The 21,009-nt window shown below is 35.1% G+C and overlaps 1 protein-coding gene across 1 annotated transcript in view; it reads left to right on the top strand.

Moving 5' to 3' along the window:
- Positions 1–18,111, top strand: part of CUL3 (cullin 3) — a 90,507-nt gene extending 72,396 nt beyond the window's left edge. The window contains exons 11-16 of the mRNA XM_059393592.1: positions 2,130–2,254; positions 2,693–2,789; positions 4,236–4,370; positions 10,366–10,552; positions 15,009–15,154; positions 17,641–18,111. Coding sequence (XP_059249575.1) covers positions 2,130–2,254; positions 2,693–2,789; positions 4,236–4,370; positions 10,366–10,552; positions 15,009–15,154; positions 17,641–17,772 — 822 coding nt within the window. The 3' untranslated portion in view covers positions 17,773–18,111. The remainder of the gene's footprint in view (positions 1–2,129; positions 2,255–2,692; positions 2,790–4,235; positions 4,371–10,365; positions 10,553–15,008; positions 15,155–17,640) is intronic.
- The last annotated feature ends 2,898 nt before the right edge of the window (positions 18,112–21,009 follow it).

The raw sequence follows: 21,009 nt of genomic DNA, 5'->3' as shown, positions 1-21,009 counted from the left end.
ATTATTTGCCTGTAGTTGCTGGCTTTTTATAATTGTTTATGCTAAGTATCTTAAACTGTGAGTCTTTTTAAGCCTTAATCTGCATTAGGAACATTTGATGACAAGTGGCAAAATAATCAGAACAAATACTGAGCTTTCTGAAATCTTTGAGTCCTTTTAAAATACCACCAGTCCTCAAGCAGACCTTTCTCTAACTTTATTAAGTGCTTTTGGCCTATTGCAATATATCAAGATAGTGGCTCTTCTATTTACTTTTCAAAGTAATAGAACACATGGTTTCTTAAAATTCAAGTAATATTTGTGGTATATTTTATTTTGATAAATCTTAATTATTATGCTGAAGGAAGTTTTAAGTAGTAGTCCATTTTTTTCTTGCATTTTTATTTTAAAAACTGGAACAGGGGCAGGGAAACCAGGCTTGCTATTATATTTTTGTTTATTTATATCAGCAAGTCATATCACATCCCAGCAGACTTTTCTGATACCTCAGTCTCTGTATACTTGCCCCTGTCATGTACTATCTTTGCAAATAAGTTGAATGTCTTCAAAATATTGCTTAAAAAGCTACAGGAAGAGGAAATCGAGACGACTAAAGCAATAGTTTTTTGAGGTTGTTTTTGGTTTTTTTCCATTTAACAAATAACTCGTTAAGTGCTTTCCATGCCGAACATTGTTTGGGCACAGGGTATACAGCAGAGAATGGAAGAGACTTCATTCCCTTCCATGATGGAACTACCATTCTCATCTGGAGACAGATGACAAGCAAGCACATAGCACCTTACCTGCGGTTAGGAAATATGGAGGAAAATTGTAGTGGCATAGTGGTCAGGGAAGGCGTCCTCTAAAAACTGACATTTTGAGGAAAGATTTGAAGTTTAGAGAACAAGCTATGTGGGTACATGGGAGAAAGGAGAAAAAACTGTATTGTCTTGGGTGGACTGAACCAAGTTGTGACACCATTACTGCCACTTGAAAATGCACCAACTCCCAGTGCCAACCTCTCTCTGCTCATCATCTAAGATTCTCTCCTGTGGCCCTCTCTCCTCCATGGCATCTAAGATTACTAGGTCAACTTCTGTTTTATTTATTTACTTATTTAACAAAGAGAGAGAGTGGGAGCACGAATGGGGTGAAGGCAGTGCAGGGAGCCCGAGATGGGGCTTGATCCTGGGACTCCTGGATCTTGACCTGAGCTGAAGGCAGCTGCTTAACCAGCTGAGCCACCCGGGCGCTCGGCCCCCCACCCCCACCCTGCCAACATCTTTAAAATTGAGTAGTTACTTGGTAGGTACTTGTAAAGAATCTGAGTGTGGCATACTTCTTGATATTTATGAAGTTTAACTGTCCCTTTAAAAAAATCTGCATCACTAATCACCCAGGTTAGGTAAATACAGAAAAATGGTTAGAACAAGCTATGAATATCAATAGTAAAGATAATATTTCACCCTGAGAAATTCCTACAATGTGCTTTCTAGTTTTCTTAAAAATTTATACATAAAGAAGGAAACATCTAACTGTGACCGTAACACTAGCATATATTTTGTAGAGGTGGTTATCAATTATCCAGTATTTGTAGAGCACACTGTATAGAACTAGATCTGCAGTACCCTATGCAGAGGTGGTTAAATTAAGAACTACATATGAAAACATGGAAGTTTTGATCATTGTAGTTGAAATGGGAATGGGATATTAGAAATGGGTTGTTAAGATGGTAAAAATATTTAAAATATTTAAATAAATAAAAATATTTAAGATGAAAGATTAATATCCTTAAAATGAAACGTTCAAAATCCTCTCTAAAATGATACTGATAGGGCCCATTGACATTTTAGCTAAAAAAACCCATAAGGGTCAAAACTTCACTCTTCTCAGTGACACCAGTAAGACTTCGTTTGTATGCTAATAGCTTTCTTTTGGTCATTATTTTAAAATCCGCATCTTAAGCAATATAGGGTATTTGCCAGGATAGTTAAAATTTTGAAAACACTGATCTCATCTTTAAGAAGATTTATTTGTTAGATATTGGACATGGAGCTGAATACTTGGATAGCTCTAATGCAGTGTCTATATGGAATGGAAAACAAATTCTAGTTAATTTGAGGGAGACATCTTTTTTATCTTTCATACAGGTATCTTTAGGTGGTGTTGATCTCACAGTCCGGGTGCTCACAACAGGATATTGGCCCACTCAGTCAGCCACACCAAAGTGTAACATCCCGCCAGCACCAAGACATGCTTTTGAGATATTCAGAAGGTAAACATAGATCAAACTTTGTAAGTACAAAAATTGTCCAGAGTTGAAATAAACTTGGGCATAAGTGTGTCCTTGATTGAGGATGAATTTACTCTATTTCTTACCTCATGTTCAAAAGGAGAAATTGTTCTTTATGGTTTTTAATATGTAAAAATGAGTTTCATAAACTCTTTGAAGAGAACCGTTTTCCATGGTTAGTATAGTTTGCATTGTTGATGTCTGCCCCTGGCTTAGAGCAAATTCATGGCTGGGTTACTATGGAGAAAAGTGATCTTATGGATAGTAGCAGATGAGCAGCAGGCCAAGGGGCAAAGGATACTAATAGAGATTAATGTTTCTCTTACACGAAGATGCTTACTAAGGGTTGTTATCCTGTAGTTTATAATTCCAAATGTATAAATTACATGATTCTCTAAAACCTGGTTTGATTTGCTAAAGGTTTTACTTAGCCAAACACAGTGGTCGACAGCTCACACTCCAGCATCATATGGGTTCTGCAGATCTCAATGCTACATTTTATGGACCAGTTAAAAAGGTAAATATTGATAGTTTGAACATACTTACATAAAGTAAATTAAAGTTAGTTTATAGAACTCATTGCTGGTTTTTGTTGATCTGGATAAATAATGTATTTCTCCTAAGAATTTCCCTACTTGTTTGAAATACTCTAAAGGGGAAACTGGCGTTAACTTCTGTTCTCTCAATTTGGCTAGCTTCATTGGACAGTATGAAGACTGTATCAGTAGCCCTCCTTCAGGAATATATAATACAATTGTGCATTTTATTTATAAGATTAAATTTGAGACAGTATTGCATAAGAAAATAAACTGTCCCTTTTCAAAATTCTCAGTCTTTTATAATCCTTACTTCCAATAGATCAAAACCAGGAAAATTAACGAGATTTGTGAGATAAGCAACATACTAGTAAAGTGATTATTATAAAAATTAGCAAGGCACTAATGAATTGCCTTTGTTTTTAAAATGTAATTTCTTTTTTATATCAAAAATTGTGAGGTTTAGACCGATAATTTACTTTCATTGCTTGCGTTTAAATCAAATCAAAGTCATTTGCCTTCACATAGAACAATAATAAAAAGCTCTTCGAAAAACATTAAGAAAAAATATCCAAGTTGTTATTTAGGCAGCAAATAAGTTTTATTCTTTATTTTAATAAAAGTGCTACTGGTTTCATATGTTACTGTAACACATTTTTTTACTACTGTCAATGTCTACACATTCTGATTTTTATATTTAATTGAAATGGGAAGTATTCTTTGCAATTCATTTACTGAATAGTGTTTGACACTGCTATACATTTGAGTGTAAGTGGGAAAGTTAAGGATACAAAAAACTCAACTTTTAATTACTCCTTGCTTTTGTGTTAGAGGAGAGGGTTTTTCCCTACATAACCATGTTTTCTTTTGAAGTTTTATTAAACAGATCACTGGGTTTTAAAAACAGTTCATATGTTAATTACTGAAGACTTAAATTTCTATTTTGTACTTAAATCATAGAGCAGGAACAAGCTTAAGGATGGCAGAGGTTTTCCCCTCCATCCTGTGCTGTTATTTGATCTCTTGCTGTGATCAGACCACACTGAAGGAAACCCCTACTACTTTTGGGAGCTTATAAAATGGCAGTGTTATCTTTTAAATCCATTATCCCATTGTGTACTATTAAAATAATTACAGCTGTAACGATAAGTTATGTTGCTTCATTTTATCAGATACATTAAAATGTTCATAATGAGGAAAAAAAGGACAGTCCTTTAACAGAAATTTAGTGTGTGTGTGTGTGTGTGTGTGTGTACACATACCCATACACATACCCATTTTTTAAGTGACATTTCCTTTTCATGTAGAAATTAGTTATATAAGGGAAGAAAGAGTTGGATAATATAGTGCTTATCTTTGAAAAACATACAGTTAAAGGTATCAGGAGATAATTTTATCTTGTTTATGTTTCTTAAATAATGAAACAGGAAGATGGATCCGAAGTTGGTGTTGGAGGGGCACAAGTAACTGGCTCTAATACGCGGAAGCACATATTGCAGGTCTCCACTTTCCAGATGACCATATTAATGCTCTTTAATAATAGAGAAAAATACACGTTTGAGGTATGGTGTGGTTGTATAAATTTTAAGCATTGTATTGTCTCTGATTCTCACCTGTTACTGGAGTGTTGCTTATTTGAGTAACCCGTAAAGCTGTTATTATTTGAGTATTATTATTACTGTTGTTAGTATTAAGTAACCTTTGAATACTGTTTGAGAAAACAGCATAAAACTGTAGTGAACAGTTTATGAACTTTATGAACACCATACACATATTAGGTCCCATTTCATTTAGTTTGTTAAAAATTAACTTTATGGAACCATAAGTTTACATGATAAAACATGTCCCGTCTGAGTGCATAATTTGATGAGTTTTAATAGATCTATGCACTTGTATAAGTGCCATCACAATCAAGGTATGGACTATTACTACCTAAATTTTTATACGCCTTTGCAGTCAGATCCCTCCCCCTGTGCTCAGACTGCCAGTGATCTGCTTTGTGTCATTATAGGTTAGCGCTGCCTTATTAGGATTTCAGATCAGTGGAATCCTAGAGTATGTGTTGCTGTTGTCCAGTTTCTCTCACATCACATTTCTGAGATTTGCCCATGTTAGTGTGTGTATAGTTTCAGTAGTTCGTTCCATTTTATTGCTGAGTCCCATTCACCTGTTGAGGGGCTTTGGCTTCTTTCCAGATTTAGGCTGTTAGGAATAGAGAGATGTGTTAAACTTCTTTAAGAGACCCATACTGTGTCCCAAATGTTGTGCTGTTTTACATTCCTGCCAGCAGTGTAGAGAAGTTCCAGTTGCCCCACATCTTCTAAAAAATGTAATAAGTCTTTTAACTGTTTAACTTGGTAAGTGTAATTGTATCTCATTGTGGATTTAATATGCCTTTCCTTGACTCTAAAGATGTTGGGCATCCTTTCTGTGTTCCTGTGCCACTTACATGTCTTGTTTGGTGAAGTGTCCTTATCTTTACTTGTTGTTTAAAAGGTTTTTTATAAATTTTAGATACAAATCCTTTGTCAGACCTGTGTGCTGTGAATAGTCTGTCATTTGCCTTTTAATTTTCTTTAAATGACATTTTTTGAAGAGCAGAAGTTTTTAATATTGATAAAAGTCCAGTTGCCACTTCTTTCCTTTCGATATCATAGCTAAGAGATTATTGGTTACCCTGAGGTCACAAAGAATTTCTTCTGTATTTTCTTCTAAGTGGCTTTTTTAGTTTTAGCTTTCACATTTAAGTCTATGATCAGTTTCAGGTTAATTTTTTTATGTGGTTAAGATTAAGAATTAAGAATTATTTCACCTGCTTGGGGTGGCTGGCTGACTCCGTCAGTACGACATATGACTGGATCTCAGAGTCATGAGTTCAAGCTCCATGTTGTGGGTAGAGTTTGCTTAAAAAATAAATACATAAAAATGAAGATTTATACCCCCTTACACACACAGATAGTTGTTCATTTCCATTATCACTTGTCAGAAAGTTTGTTCTTTTCCCTTTAAATTACCTTGGCACCCTTATGAAAAAAAATCAATTAACCATATATGTGTGGGTCTGTTTCTACACTCTGAGCTGTTTCATTGATTTTTGCATCTATCCTTAGGCTAGTTACATACCAGTTTGATAGTGTCAGTTTTCTTTTGTATAACCATCTTTTTTTTTTTTTTTTCTTTCCTCCTTTAAGTCCTTTGATTACATTAAATTCATTTGGACTTTTCCCTTACCTTTAATGGGTACATTAGAGTTGAAATAAAGATCATGTGATTCTTAAGTTTAAATTGAAGATAAAGAATAAATAGTTTCGAAAAGCTGTAAAATTTTATACTTAAAATTGAAAGTCAGTTTTTAGATCTAGGTGAACATAGAAATAAGTTAAAGTTCGAAATCTAGAGCAAAATTAAATTGTAGGCCTATTTTAATACCTGCCTTCATACTTGGATTTATGTGAAAGATGTAATTAAGAGATGATCATTTTTATGTGATACACCTCAAGGAAATGTTTTGAAACCCAAGTGTTTTAGGTCAGTAGCTAAGTCAAGAGGTTTTGCTCTTACCTTTTTCCAGATGTGTCTTACCTAGGGAGTAATCTTAATTCAAGGACAAGTTACATGTGACTTACTCCCAAGGATATTGATTAAGCAAGTATTGAGTCCCTTACTCAAATGGTAAACCTCTTCAAACAGAGGTGGAATTAAATGATCTCTCACAGCTTGAATGTTTTAATCTGTACCTGCCATGGGTAATACATTTTAAGCAAAATAAATTGCTTGATAAATGCTAATGTTGGTTTTCAGAGTCCTGTTTTGTAAAGAGCTGGTGAAAATGGAGAAACAAAAACTAATTTTCTAAAGCCATTATTAGAATTACTAGTAATTTCAGTGGTTCAGGCTTACTCTTCCCTTTCCCAACTAGCTTGAGATCACTAATGCTAATGAGCATCATTAGGTAGAGGATAAAATTAAGCAGAAAATTCCTCTAATGTTTCACATTTTAGCTAAGTCACAAACCAGATGCCTGAGTGTAAATGGCATATATATGCTATTCCTGTGGCTCCCAAAGCCTTCTGACTGCTTGCATCTTGAACAGGGGGCATTGTGAAAGGCACTTGACGTTTGTACTCATACCACGTGTTTCATTGTAGTCTGCCACGTAAGTTAGCCGACTCTTACAGAAATCATCTCCACAAATTAGAGAAGATAGTTAAAAGTATTTAACTTTAATGTTTTTTAAGAGGAACCTGATTTTTAAACTTCAGTGTTGTTTCTTTACAAGTTCAGTAAAATGGTGTATTAGTTACTTAATGCTACATAACACATCTTAAAACTTAGTGGCTAAAACAACCACTAACAATTCATTCTCTTTCCTGGTTTCTGTGGGTTAAAGATTTAGGTGAGGGTCGGTTGGGTAGTTTTGTCTCAGAGTTTCTCATGAAGTTGTGAAGATGTCAGCTGGGGTGTCAATCATCTAATGTTTGTCTGGGGCTGGAAAGTGCATTTCCAAGCTATTGGTATACTCTTCTTCCACAAGGCTGACAAGTTGATTTCCTCTGTTAATACATGGGGAAATGTGTCACATGGACCTTACCACACGATTGTCCTTGCATCCTGGTGGCTAATTCTCCCTGAAGCCAGCAATCCAAGAGACCCAGGCAGAACCTTGAAGTGCCTTTATGACTTAGCCTTAGAAATCAGATATTGTCACTTTGTGATTTTCTTGATCACCCAAGTCAGCCCTGATAGGATAAGGGGATCACACAGGGGTAAAACATACCAGAATCATTACAGGCCATCATGGAAGCTACATGCAAAAGATGGCATTTATTCATAGTGTCACATTCATCCACAGTATTCAGGCTGCTAAACTTTTTCCTCTTCTTAAGTATTTCTTTAAGTAACAGAAGTTTGTATTATTTAAAACGGTTAAGATCAGGACATACATAAACTGGTAAGTCTATAGCTTGGACTATTGTAACCTGCATTTGGTTTTTGAAAGAGATATGGGTATTAATACATATTTTTCTGAATGTTCTTTATTATAGTTCTTAAGTTTTTCTGAGAAAGAGTATGAAGTATAAAAACTAATGGACAGTAGCAAAATTAACGTCAGGCAGTAGACTATAAATAGAAGATGATCAAAATTAGGCAGTAGACTATAAATAGAGAATGATTGAACAACAGTGATAATTGATATTTTGTTAAGAAGTTACAGCAATCACTAATGGCATATTTTCACATCATATAAAGGAAAACGGTTAGAAGTACAAGGTGAAACACACAGTTCACAATCATACACGTCCCTCACAGATGTAATGACTGACCAGGCAATAAAAAGGAAGATACAGAAGATTTCATAATTAGCAAATTAAAGTGAAAGCTTTAATTTATACAGAGCTGTATATCCTACTGTGGAGAACTTTGAACTCAGAAACAAAACACCCATATTGCTTTTGGGAAATATCCAAGGTTAGCATAACCTTATTACTGAAAGTGAATAAGGAGACTACAAAAAAGAAAAAGCTGTATAGGTTATTCAACCTTAAATGCACAAATCTTAAATCAAATATTATCGAGTCCTATTCAGCAGTGTATTGAAAGAATTATTCATTGTGTCCAAATAGGATTTATTCCTGAACTGCAAAGAAGAAATTTTTTAGTATTGTTAAATTTTATTATAATAATTAAGTTTACTGACCACTTGCTGTCTTATCAGACATTTCAAGAAGAAAATCAGTTAATGATCTTTATAGATGTACAAAAAGCATTTGTAGAAATTAGTCTTCATTTCATATTTACAGGATATGGAGGACCCTTAACCACCTAACAATAGAATGAAATACCTTTAATATCATAAGGGTATATCTGATGAGAGACCTAAGCAAGCAGTAGTTAATAAAATATTAGACCCCTTCCCATTAAAGTTAGGAACAAGCTTTAAGATATCTGCCTTTATTACAGCTACTCAGTATTGTTCTATAGGTCCTAACGAACACACCAAGGAAAAAAAATGGTTTGGTAAAATATGTGGAGGTGAGAAAATTTGTAGACAATGTGTAATCAACTGAGAACATCGTCTGAGGAGAGTTCAGTTGAAAGATCAACTTGTCGGTTTGTTCCCGGGTTTCAGCACCCTCCCCCCGCCAAAAAAAAATCAACTTGTCTGTAAATCAGAGTTGATAAGAAAATGAGATGAGGAAAGTTATATTTTAAATAAGAATCATGATCTTCCTAGGAATTATTCTAACAGGAAAGGTAGAAGACTTGTACCAAAGGGGCAATAAAAGCAAAAGAATATGAAAGGGTAAATGTGCTCAGATGGGAAGTTTACATATTATAGAGTAGATAACCCATGTATGTTTAATGTTAATACCATTGTATGAATGGGCATCTTCATGTACATACATGTGTCTTTGTATTCCTGTGTGTGTATGTAGATGTGTAGGAAAAAAGTCATAAAGGATGCACACTGAATTGCAATAGTCACTTCCTGCAATGATCTGTAATTGTAAAAAAACACCTAAGAAGGTATTTCTAGTTCTTTGAATATGATTAAACAGTAGCATATGTAAATAAGTCAGTTCTAGCATGTACATAATAGTTACAATCAACATTCTGATAGCACCTATTTAACTTGCTGGAATTAATAACATACATAGCATTTGACGTGGCTAACTTAGGCATGCAGAGATCATTTGAGGCAAAGGAATGTGCCTCATCATCACTAAATTCACATTTCTCTGAATCCTCACTTGCCAGACAGTCCTGTAGAGCAGCCTGAGGTGTTGCTCAGATTTGTGAAAGAATGATTCTTCAAATCAGTTATATAATCAATATCCCCATCTTCATGCCCATTATTCTTGAGCTGCTTTTGAGAAACAGCTTTGTACAGTAAATCAGAGCTGTATATCCCACTGTGGAGATCTGGTGGCATCATACATTCCTGTAGATGTGTAGGAACTAAATCATATTTCTTAACTCTTTTTCATGTTAAGAATTAACTATTAGGTGTTTAATTTTTTTTAATATGGTCATACAGGCAGTAAATACAGTCAACTTGGATTATAAATTTTGATTGTATGATAGAAGGCCTTAGCTCAGGCTCACTTTGCTTCTTTCTGTGAAGAAAGTTGCTGAGCAGAAGTACTGTGGATTAATTGGGGAGAAGGATTCTAGAGTATTTCCAAAATTAGCAGTCCTTTGTTGGTTAACACTTTATTTTTACCTAAATATTAAAGCAGGTCAGTAATAAACTCTGCTGGATGACATTTTTAGGCCAGGCCTTGTATCTCCTGAAACAAAAATGTACATGTCTTTTCAATATTTTGTAATTTGAAAAACTTTCTCTCTAGTTTCTCCAAATAAGTGAGATTTTAATGAAGAGTCCTTATTCTTTGTTACAAACTCTTTGTTGTAAAGGGAGCTCTTTGTTGCAAATTATCTCTTCAATGGAATTCCTTCTGACTACTTACTGCTTGGTCAGTTCTACTTTACTAATTAACTAATCTACTATAATCTTTCAAAAAGTCTAACTGTGTTAATCTGATGGAATTTCAGGAAATTCAACAAGAGACGGATATCCCCGAAAGAGAACTTGTTAGAGCTCTGCAGTCCCTTGCCTGTGGTAAACCAACCCAGCGGGTTCTTACGAAAGAGCCCAAGTCCAAGGAAATAGAAAATGGCCACATATTCACAGTTAATGATCAGTTCACATCCAAACTACACAGAGTCAAGATTCAAACAGGTATCTGGGATTATATGGTTCCTCTTTAAAAAAAAACGATCTTTTTCCTCAAAAGAAATTATTATCTGTTGGAGTTCTTTCTTTAAAAAAAAGTAATGCTTGGGCTGCCTGGGTGACTCAGTCGGTTAAGTGTCTGCCTTCAGCTCAGGTCCTCATCCCAGGGCCCTGGGATCTAGTCCGGTATGGGGCTTCCTGCAGAGCAGGGAGTCTGCTTCTTCCTCTCCCTCTGCCTGCTGCTCCCTCTGCTTGTGCTCACTCACTGTCTAATAAATAAAATCTTAAAAAATTTTAAAAAGTAAGGCTTTTCTGGTGCTGCATGACAATAGGCTTAAGGAGTAAAGTAGTTTTTATTCTTATGTGTTCCTGTCAAAATACAGTTGAATCTAAGTACAGTAAGCATTTTAAAAGTAATTGGTACTGTAAAAGTGTACTTCTTTCTGTACGGTTTTCAGTAACGAAATAGAATTTTGTTAATATATTAGAAGTTAACAAAATAACTTTTTAACTGGCTGAGTTAACCAATAATGGACATCTATTTTTATCTTTTTTTTTTTTTTTTAAAGATTTTATTTAAAAAAGTAGGCAGAGATGCAGGCAGAGGGAGAAGCAGGTTCCCTGCCGAGCAGGGAGACCAATATGGGACTCGATTCCAGGATGCTGGGATCATGACCTGAGCCGAAGGCAGCCGCTTAACCAACTGAGCCACCCAGGCGTCCCTGGACATCTGTTTTTAAAACTGATTTATATATTTCTCAAAGTGTGGTTATCTAGTGTGATTTTTAGATGCAGCCATTTGTTTTAGTAGAGAATCTTTTAAGTTTCAAAACCTTGAAACCAGTATTAGCTCTCTACTTTAAAAACATAGAAATGATCCTATTGTGAATGATTTTTAGTATGTTTTTACTTTTAATTAATAATGAGCATCCTGTTAATTATACATTTACCATAATGTATGAAGTGTGTTTTTGGTGTATTTAAGGGGGGAAAGGCAGCTTATCTTTGTGAATGTTTAAAATTCTAATATATAGTTTGCTCCCTGATTTCAAATTTAGTGTTAGATAAACTTCCCAGGGCTAACTTCATCCATCACAGCTGTGCATGAAGTCTGTGTATTGAAACAGTACTTTAAAATAAGTTTTTAAAATGATTGCAGTTCTTTTGATTTACAAAAAACTATGTTCACATTTTACACTAATAAAAAGATGAGGTCTTTTTAAAAATTATTTTATGTCAAATATGTAATTGATTGCCAGATTACGTTCATTCAAAATGTTACCTACACCCTTCTGCTGACCTTTTTGACCCTAATTGGTATTTGTATGCCCTCTGAAGCAGAGTGGTGTCTCTTTTAAAGCATTGTCTACTTTGTCCCATAGTTTCAGGCCATATCATTGTATCTTCATCACCGAAATGGCCCCATGTTTGGACACAGATGTAAATTGAAAATAAAATAGAACTACACTAAAGAGACTCATGGAATAAAATACCTTGTTTTCCCCAGTGTGAGACATAAGACTTTATAATTTGGGGTAGATTCAGGTTCTGGATCTTAGGACTTGTTTGTATTTTAGATTTAGAGGAAGATGTGCGGGGATGTACATACATCTGAATTACCAAACTTCACCATGCTTTAGCCTAAGTATAACTCTGTAATCCCAGATTCCATCATGTCCAATAGTAGTAGTTTCAGATACTGTTATTGTTATCAAAAAAAATAGTCTTCTCTTCATGGATTTTTAATTGTGGGTGGTGGTGGTCTTGGTGTAGTATTTTAGATCTGATTAAAATAGAATTTTTTAGGAGCACCTGGGTGGCCTGTTCAGTTAGGTGTCCAGCTCTCAATTTCAGCTCAGGTCATGATCTCGGAGTTGTGAAATCAAGGCCTGAGGCTCTGTGCTAGGCGTGGAGCCTGCCTGGGGTTTTCTCGCCCTCCCTCCTCTGCCCTCCTCCCACTTTCATTCTCATTTGCTTCCTCTCTCAGATTAAAAAAAATTTTTTTTTGATGTTAAGTGTGTGTGTATAGTACTTTAAATCTAATTAAAATGGGACTACAGTTGTATATGATAAGAAATTTAACTAGATGATGTCTTTAAAGTTCTTTTCAGCTATAAAATTCTGTGAAGAAATAATGTTTTCATTTTGAAATTTACTTAGATCATTATCATCACTTAAAAATATTTAGTATAAGTTAAAATTTTCTCCCTGGTGTTAAGTATTGTGACCACATAGGTTTCCTTAAGTTGTCAAAATCCAGCCCTGCCTTTTGGCTCATAATCAAAGATGCAGAGACTCTTCTGTCCTTACCCAATTCTGCCTTTTCTATAGTCATTAATAGAAGTTCAAAGAAGTTAAAAGTATTAATCAAATAACACAACCTTTGAAAAGATTTGTTGTAATCTACAGCGGTTTCCATAGTTCACTAGTCACCACCACTGGTCACGTTTCCCTTGCCCTTTACTTGATAAGCCAGATACATATGTACCCCATTACACAAGCAAATGCCTCTGTTACCTTCTTCTTAAGGCAGGGTATGGTGTGAGGCTCTGGGAGTGAGCTCCTGCCCTCACATTTTATAAAACATTTAAATTCAGTATGTATCACCACAGTCTTTCCATTTATTTTGGACTAGACCTCTTTAGGCGGCCAAAACCAACAGAACAAAATAGATTGTTTTAAAAAATTATTTCTTCCTCCAACATTTTATTTTAAATATTTTCAAATCCATAGAATAAGTGAGAAACACCATAATGGATGAAGATATATGGCCATCACTGGTATTTATGAGTCATTAAACTTTTTGTCCTGTTTGTTCTGGTGCCTTTGACTCTACCCTCGCCCTTTCCTCAAATATATACATTTATGTATATATTTGCTACAGCTATTCAGCAAACATCACACTTCTCCCTGCCCCAAATACTTCAGCATACATTTACTCCTTTAAGCTATATATTTTCTAAAATAATTGTAATACTATATCATACCCAAGAAAATTAATAATTCCATACATATTTATTTGCATAAATAAATATTTGTGTACCACCCATATATATTTGTCCACAGTTGTCTCAAAAATGCCTTTCAGGGCCACCTGAGTGGCTCAGTTGGTTAACCATCTAACTCTTGATTTCAGCTCTAGTCATGATCTCAGAATCATGAGATCAAGCTCTGAGTTGGGCTCTGCACTTAGCACGGAGTCTGCTTGAGATTCTCTCTTTTCCATCTGTCCCCCACCCACACTCACACACACATACCCACTCTCTCTTTAAAATAAGTAAATTGTAAAAAAAGAAAAATTGTCTTTCATATCACTTTTTAAATCCAGGATTCAATCATGGTGTCCGCATTACATTGATTTTTATGTCCTTTAAATTTCTATTTACTCTAAACCAGTATCTTTTTTTTTAAATGACATTGACTTGTTTGAGGAAAAGCATTATTTATTCTTTTTTAGTAGGTCATCTTAATCTAATTTTACTCTTTTTTTGTTAAGATACTGATTATCTTTAACTTGGGAAAAGATACTGAAAATAGAATTCTTAACCAAGGGGTTCTAATGAGAAACACCTGAATAGATATGCACACCAGAATGATGTTTTGCTAAATTGTAGTGTCTGCTGTCTTGTTGGTGTGCCTGTGCCTAAGTCAGCAATGTCTTACATGCTTCTTTGTAATTTCCAGTTTTTGCCTCCAGAAATTTCATACCTATCTCTTACTGATGACCAAATGAAAAATCAGATGCCATTTTTCTTTCTCTTACTTCAGTTAGAGCAGAGTTGTAAAAGAAAGGGACTTCAGTATTTAATCCCTGAGCAGTTACCTTGAAGACAGTAGGGAATAACAGAGTAAGACTTCTCTTTCCCAGAAGGCTGGAATAGAGTATGCATTAGTGATAATGAGATTGTGATGGAAAAAAATTAATAAGATACATGATAAATTTTTAGGTAGTCTGTGACAAGTACAGATAAATTACTTATTCCTTTAACTGATATCTTAGTGGTACTTTCTAACTATTGAGTTAACTGCATCTTGCCAACACATAACTCTTTCCTTCCCTTAAAGTGTCTTGGGGTGATGTTAGTAAAATACTAGTTGGCTCTGCAATGAAAATTATTTTCTGGTAATTTTTCTACTAAGTACATCTGGCTGCCATTTTTCTTCCAGAAGAGGAATCTATTTTATAAAAATAAAATTGGTTTTATTATCTCTATAAAATTAAATTCCTAATATTTAAAAAGAATAAGTTAGAATTGTAAGATTTTTTAATATCCATGATTATTAATTGTTTAAATATTTGTTAAACATTGAATTAGGCACCTTTTGAATGTTTACTTGAATTAATGTATACTCATATTGAAATTGGTTTTTCTTTGTAGGTATTTTCTAAATTATATTGTTTGTTTATATGCTGCATTGTTTTATTAATGGTAGTTACATGGTAAGTGTCTTTCTCTTTTAGTTGCTGCCAAACAAGGTGAATCTGACCCAGAAAGGAAAGAAACGAGGCAGAAAGTGGATGACGACAGAAAACATGAGATAGAAGCTGCTATTGTGCGGATAATGAAATCCAGAAAGAAGATGCAGCACAATGTATTAGTAGCAGAGGTGAGGGCGCTTAAAGACTAGATTAATGTAGGAAAAGCAAAATAATACTATAGTTCACATTTAGGAAATCACTATATTTCAGGTTGTTTAAAATACAGTTTTAAAATTAGGAAACCAGAGTTAGGTAACATTTATCATTAAAAGTATGGCAGTTACTTGATAATTAAACACATCAGTACATCCAAATATGTGCACACTTTAAGAACTAATATATTCGTAATAGAAAATTGTCACACAAAGAATAAAAAATTTTCCCTACTTAATATGAACAAGCTACCATTATTTTTAAAAGTCAGTGTTGCCATTGGAATGGGTAAGAATGATTAGGGCTGAATAAAGTATTGGTAGAGGATAGAGAGCTAAGTGAAGATGAACGGAAGTAGAACCGATAGGACTTACTGGTCATGGGAAACAAAGGAAGTCCAGGACTCCTAGTTTTCTGGTTTGGAGGCTAAATGGAGGGAGGGAGGGGCAGCGTGCTACTCTGTTCTGCATTTGCGATATTTTGTACAAGCTGACTTTTATATCACATTGGCAGAGAAATTATATGAGTGATTGGTCAGTCATTTCAAAACTAATGCCCTATTGCTAATTAGGTAACTCATTAGTTTTCTCAGCCATTTTCATGGCTCTGGTAGAGTGACATTGATGGCAGTGCTTCGAGAAGGAAGTAGAGCTGAAAGCACCAGGAAGGGGCCTTGTCCTTTGAGATGCTGGCTCATGGGAAGGAGCAGAGAACAGTACTAGGGGACTGAGTGTTAAGTTGGGGTGTCCTGGATTTTGTTTTTCTGATGGGAAGATACTCATGTTTATGTCCTAGGAATAAAGAAGGAATAAAGAAAATGGGGGTTGAGGGACAGTTGAAAGGTGAGAGGACTGTGCAGGGAACACAGGTGGGTGCTAGACGTGTTGACAAGGATAGTACTGACTATGCCTCTCTCGAGAACCCAGGGCAGGGTGCCGGGGTGTACTAAACAAGGGTGGATACAAGTGTGAATAAATGTGTATGTGTACGGTGTGGGAATGTGAGGAATTGCAGACAAACAGGATGTGAGGTGAATGGTGCTCAGGAAGTTGCTGAACTTGAACACATGAAGTTTGTGTTACCAGTGTGTACCAGAGAGATCGGTGTAATGTGAAAGCAGCCACTGATAACAAAGGAGTGTGGCTGTGTTCCAGTAAGGATTTACAAAATAGGCCGCAGGGCTGTTTGGCCTGTGGGCCACATCTTGTTGTCTCCTGGTCTGCCCCAAAGGTGTAAAAATGATGACTTTACTCAGCAAAGAACCCAAGTTGTAGATTCTGAATGATGTAAATGTGAAGCAGATTTTTGCTGAAGAGTACCAAAGGAATCTGGGATTTGAGGGTACTGTTCAGAGTGTAGCTGAAAGTGATCTTGCCTGCAGTCTGGACCCCATCAAGGAGGTAGGTCAGAAGAAATTGTTAGTAGCTTAGAAGAAAGGGTCAGAGGATGAGAGATCTTATATGGGTTGAGAACAAGTTTGTTGATACTGGAGGGATAATACCAGAAGGAAGATAGATTTTTAGCTAGAGGCAGAAGTACTGAAGTTCACATTTCAAAGAATTGCTGATCCATTGTGGCTCTGGGAAATGAACTCTCCAATAGGAGTAAAAGGAAAGCTGGCTTTTGGGTGGATGGGTGTTCTGCAAGAGAGGCACGAAGGGTCAGTGGGGAAAACGATCTTTGCGGGCAGAAGGTTTGGTTCTCATCTCTGACTCCTGGCTCTGTTTACAATAATGCATGCATGTCAGTCTTAAGGTCTGGCTGTTTTCCTCATTTGTAGAAGACAACCCACTTTGCAGGTTTAAGAGCACGGAATAAATAAATAAATACAGAATGACTGATAAACAATGCACAGACTTCAGCTGCTGCTGTAGTTACCATTTTATTTTTACCAATGTGTCACAATACCTAGAATCCTGACAGCAGCTGGAGAAAAGAATGACAACAGTAGCATTTACCAGGACCAGGAAGCACCATTAATTCATTTAGCATATGCAATGACTTTACTTTCTCAGGAGCCCAGTGGTCATAAATGGGAGAGCTAGGATTTGAATCTAGAGACTCTGGGGTCCAGAGTCTGTTCTCTTATATACATCATGGTTCCTAAATTCTGTGAGTTGGGAGTAATGGAGAGGTTAGTACATTTAGACCATCAGAATGGTTAAACCATAATGTGCTATGCATTCATATAGTCCAACTAATTCAGTTACTAACCCACTTCAGCATTCATATTCTCACGTGAAGGAGGCATGTTCTAACCCATATATTACATTTTCAAATAAAACCTTCTTAAAGTTAAATTTTTGAATTTGGTAATCTGATTAGTAGAATTTGATCTGAATCTTAAAATGACACATCACTTCTTTTCAAAGATAAGAATTTTTGTGTGTTTATATGGAAGTGTTAATACATTTTAAAAATTTTCTGGTAGGAATTAGTTTTTTTTTACTTTCTCTTTTAGGTAACTCAGCAATTGAAGGCTCGATTCTTACCAAGTCCAGTTGTTATTAAGAAACGTATTGAAGGACTTATTGAGAGAGAGTATTTGGCACGAACACCTGAGGATCGCAAAGTATACACATATGTAGCATAAAATGCGTTCAGAAATTTGATTTATTCTTGGACTGTACTCTTCCGCATGGACTGAGAAGTTCTTTTAAATCATTAAATATTAAGACGACCATCTCTTCTATTAAATTACAGTACATGTTCTAGACCATTCAGATCAAGCCTTTACTCCCTTTGAGAGTTTTCAACATCAGTTGATTGAGCTTCAGGCTTTACAACATTTATCCCTGTAGAGATCATCTTTACAGTTCCTCGGGAAAATGTGAATGTGCCGCGTTTTGTTTTCAATACTGTATGAAAACAGGAAAAAATAAAACAAAAATTTAGAAAATACAGCTCATTAAAATAAAATTGTTGAATTTCATTTCCCCAGGTCTTCAGTGTTGATGTAAATGTGTTTTTGTAGTGTTGCTTAGCACTTTGCGCATTGTATAAGTTGGGTAACAAAAATGGTAAAAGAAATGACACAGTTCCCAGTTATCTTGCTCCGCTTAAGACACTTCTTTAGCTAGTCTTGTTTAATTTAAAGGTTTGATAAATATACACAGACCCAAGCATACATTTGATGAGCATGCTTTATTCTACCATATGCACTTACTAATCTTCTAGCCTTATGACCAGGAACCTTTATTTTGGGCTCTATACACTTCCGGATTTGGTTTTCCCCTCTTGTATTTTGAGATTCCCAAATTAAGTCCTCTCATGATTGGGTTTTGTTTTACGTTATCTCTAGAGAGAAAATATTTTAGTATGTATAAATTGTATAATAATTTTTTGCTGTTGTACTCACTGCTAATAGTGGATTGTATAGGGCAGTGTTTTTATTTCATTTATTATAGACAAAAATAAATGATTTAGTATGCACACACCCACTAATTCAAGTATGTCAGAGCACAAAGTTGGCAGCTGGTTGTATTTAATTCAGACCCTTGAAAAGCACATACAGCCGATACTTTGTTTATAAATATCTTTCTTAGGTTGCCCCTCTCTTAAATATATATTTTGGTGAAGCTGGGGTGCACTGTTAATTTTCTGTTTAAAATGCATTCTAAAGATGCAATAAATATGATTACCTTGGTATTTTTTAACGAGATCTTCAGTTCTTGCAGCTGTGTTTTGGGGAGTGATTAAGCAATATTTTTCAAACCTGATGATTCTTGGGTATTTAGCTATTGTCCTCCAAAGAGTCATCGTTTCATGTTTTCAAAGATGTACTTTGTGCTGAAGATTCATGTCAGTTATCCTGTGCTTCCAACTTTCACCAATGTTTTTTACACGATTGATCCACCAAGGATTATAGTTTGCTTTAACTTCAAAGTATTTTTATCTTCAATTTTATTTAATTTGGTTTCATTTTTTTTTCATAAGACAGTGTTTCAGCCGTGTAATTGGGGCAAACCACTATAGGTTGATGTTGGATAGAAAAGTGGAATGTTACTAATGAGTTGAAATAACCAGCTCTTGGCTGACTATCAGTACTGTTGATACATATATTAGAATGTATGTCTCAGAAGATGGTTTCTGTTTAAATTTATGGTCAAGTTACAACAACTGAATTCTAAAATGGATTAAAAGCTCCACATAAATATTTTCCCCCATGCGTCTCTTGGGTTATAATTTTCCTTTTAAACTTGGCAAATATTCTCTTACTACATTTAATTTTGTCTCCATTTGTACTGTAGAATTATAAGCCTTATGCTCTTAATCTCTACATTTTCCACTTGTACATGATGCAGTTAAGATGTAGATGAAAACTATCATGAACATTATTCTCAGGATACTTTTACCATACTTGAGCACTAGTAGGGCAGGTGTAGAATGGTGAGCCGAAGGGTTCCACCCTTGTGATTTCATAATTGGATTTCTGTAATGGGAGGGTGTTTGTCTATAGGAAGATACTGGTAGTTTAGGTAGCACAGTTGTTTCATTGCTCTCAGTCCCCAGTTAAATAATTATGACACCTTGGGAAATAGAACAATTCAGATTGTTGAGTTAATAAATATGAAAGGTGTAAAAACTACATATGAAATTTCAATAAATGCAAATTTAAGTGCTACTTTAAACCACTAAAAATCAGTAAAGTTAAATTTATATTTTGTCTCAAGTATGGTTGTACAAATCAGAGGTAGATCTAGAGCTTTGAGATGCTGGTTTGGGAGTACAGGTTCATGTTTATGCTTCTAAATGCTGATAAGTACATTGAAACACGTTTCTGAACTCCAGTTGGGTTGAATGGCCAGAGAATGATAACTGCACTGAAAAACAAAAATGGGTCACCTAACACAGTTACACGTTTTGACTCTTAATTATTATTTTAGCTCATAAAGCTCGTAATGGTACGTGTTGACATTGCTTTCTTTTCAGCAAGTGGTCATTCATGCTGTTTTTCTCAGTTCTTTAATGTCTTAATTTCAAAGAATAATACATCCTAATCATTTAATCCTGTTGATGTGAATAAATTTTGATGACTTACTTGAAGAATTTCGAGGGTGGATACATAGTTTTCTAACTGCAAAAATGATGTAATCTTTGTTCACTTGTTAAGTTGTATTCTCTGCTATCATTTTCAAATCCAGGACAGTGTTTATTTTGAATTGTTATATAGTTATATTATTTAAAGATTGAAAATTCATTGCAATTAGGGAACACAGCCTCACAAAATAAAATGTGGTTGTGAATACAAGGATTCTTTATGTCAGTGAATTTTAAAAGGGGGTGGGGGAAGGGACACCTGTCTCTCCAAAGGATGTATTAGAATCACCTGTTGTAGCATTGTATACCTAGACATGTACGGCTCCCAAACCCCCAGGATGCTGATAGACCTTCTCCATAAGAATCCTTGTCCTAGTAAAGCACTGTTGATATTCCATTCCCCCAGTGTGTATGTTAGGTATCAAGAAAGGCTTGGGAGACCAGCAGAGTGAGTTCAAGATGATGCCTGCATCCCCAGAAAACTAGTACATTGGCATCATCTGGGGTTTCTAAATATTATTTAGTTCCTCAATTTGGAAAATAATTTCAAAATGTTAAATCCAGATGATGCTATTTTTGTTACATTTTTAGATACTTATTTTGAATAGCTGAGTAGTACACAGGTTTTATTTTTGCCTATCTACTGTAACTTGAGACTCAATTTTTATAGCCTAATTTTATATAAGCTATCTTTTACTGCTATTAGTTTGTCTCCACTTGGGGAGGAAAACTGTTAGATAATGAAGATTGAAGATCATATATTTTACTATATGGTGCATATAGTAAATAG

Source organism: Mustela nigripes, chromosome 3, assembly GCF_022355385.1.
Source record: "Mustela nigripes isolate SB6536 chromosome 3, MUSNIG.SB6536, whole genome shotgun sequence".
NCBI classification, from domain to species: Eukaryota; Metazoa; Chordata; class Mammalia; order Carnivora; family Mustelidae; genus Mustela; species Mustela nigripes.
Note: the sequence above shows the minus strand (reverse complement) of the source record. Positions and strands in the feature narration are given on the sequence as shown.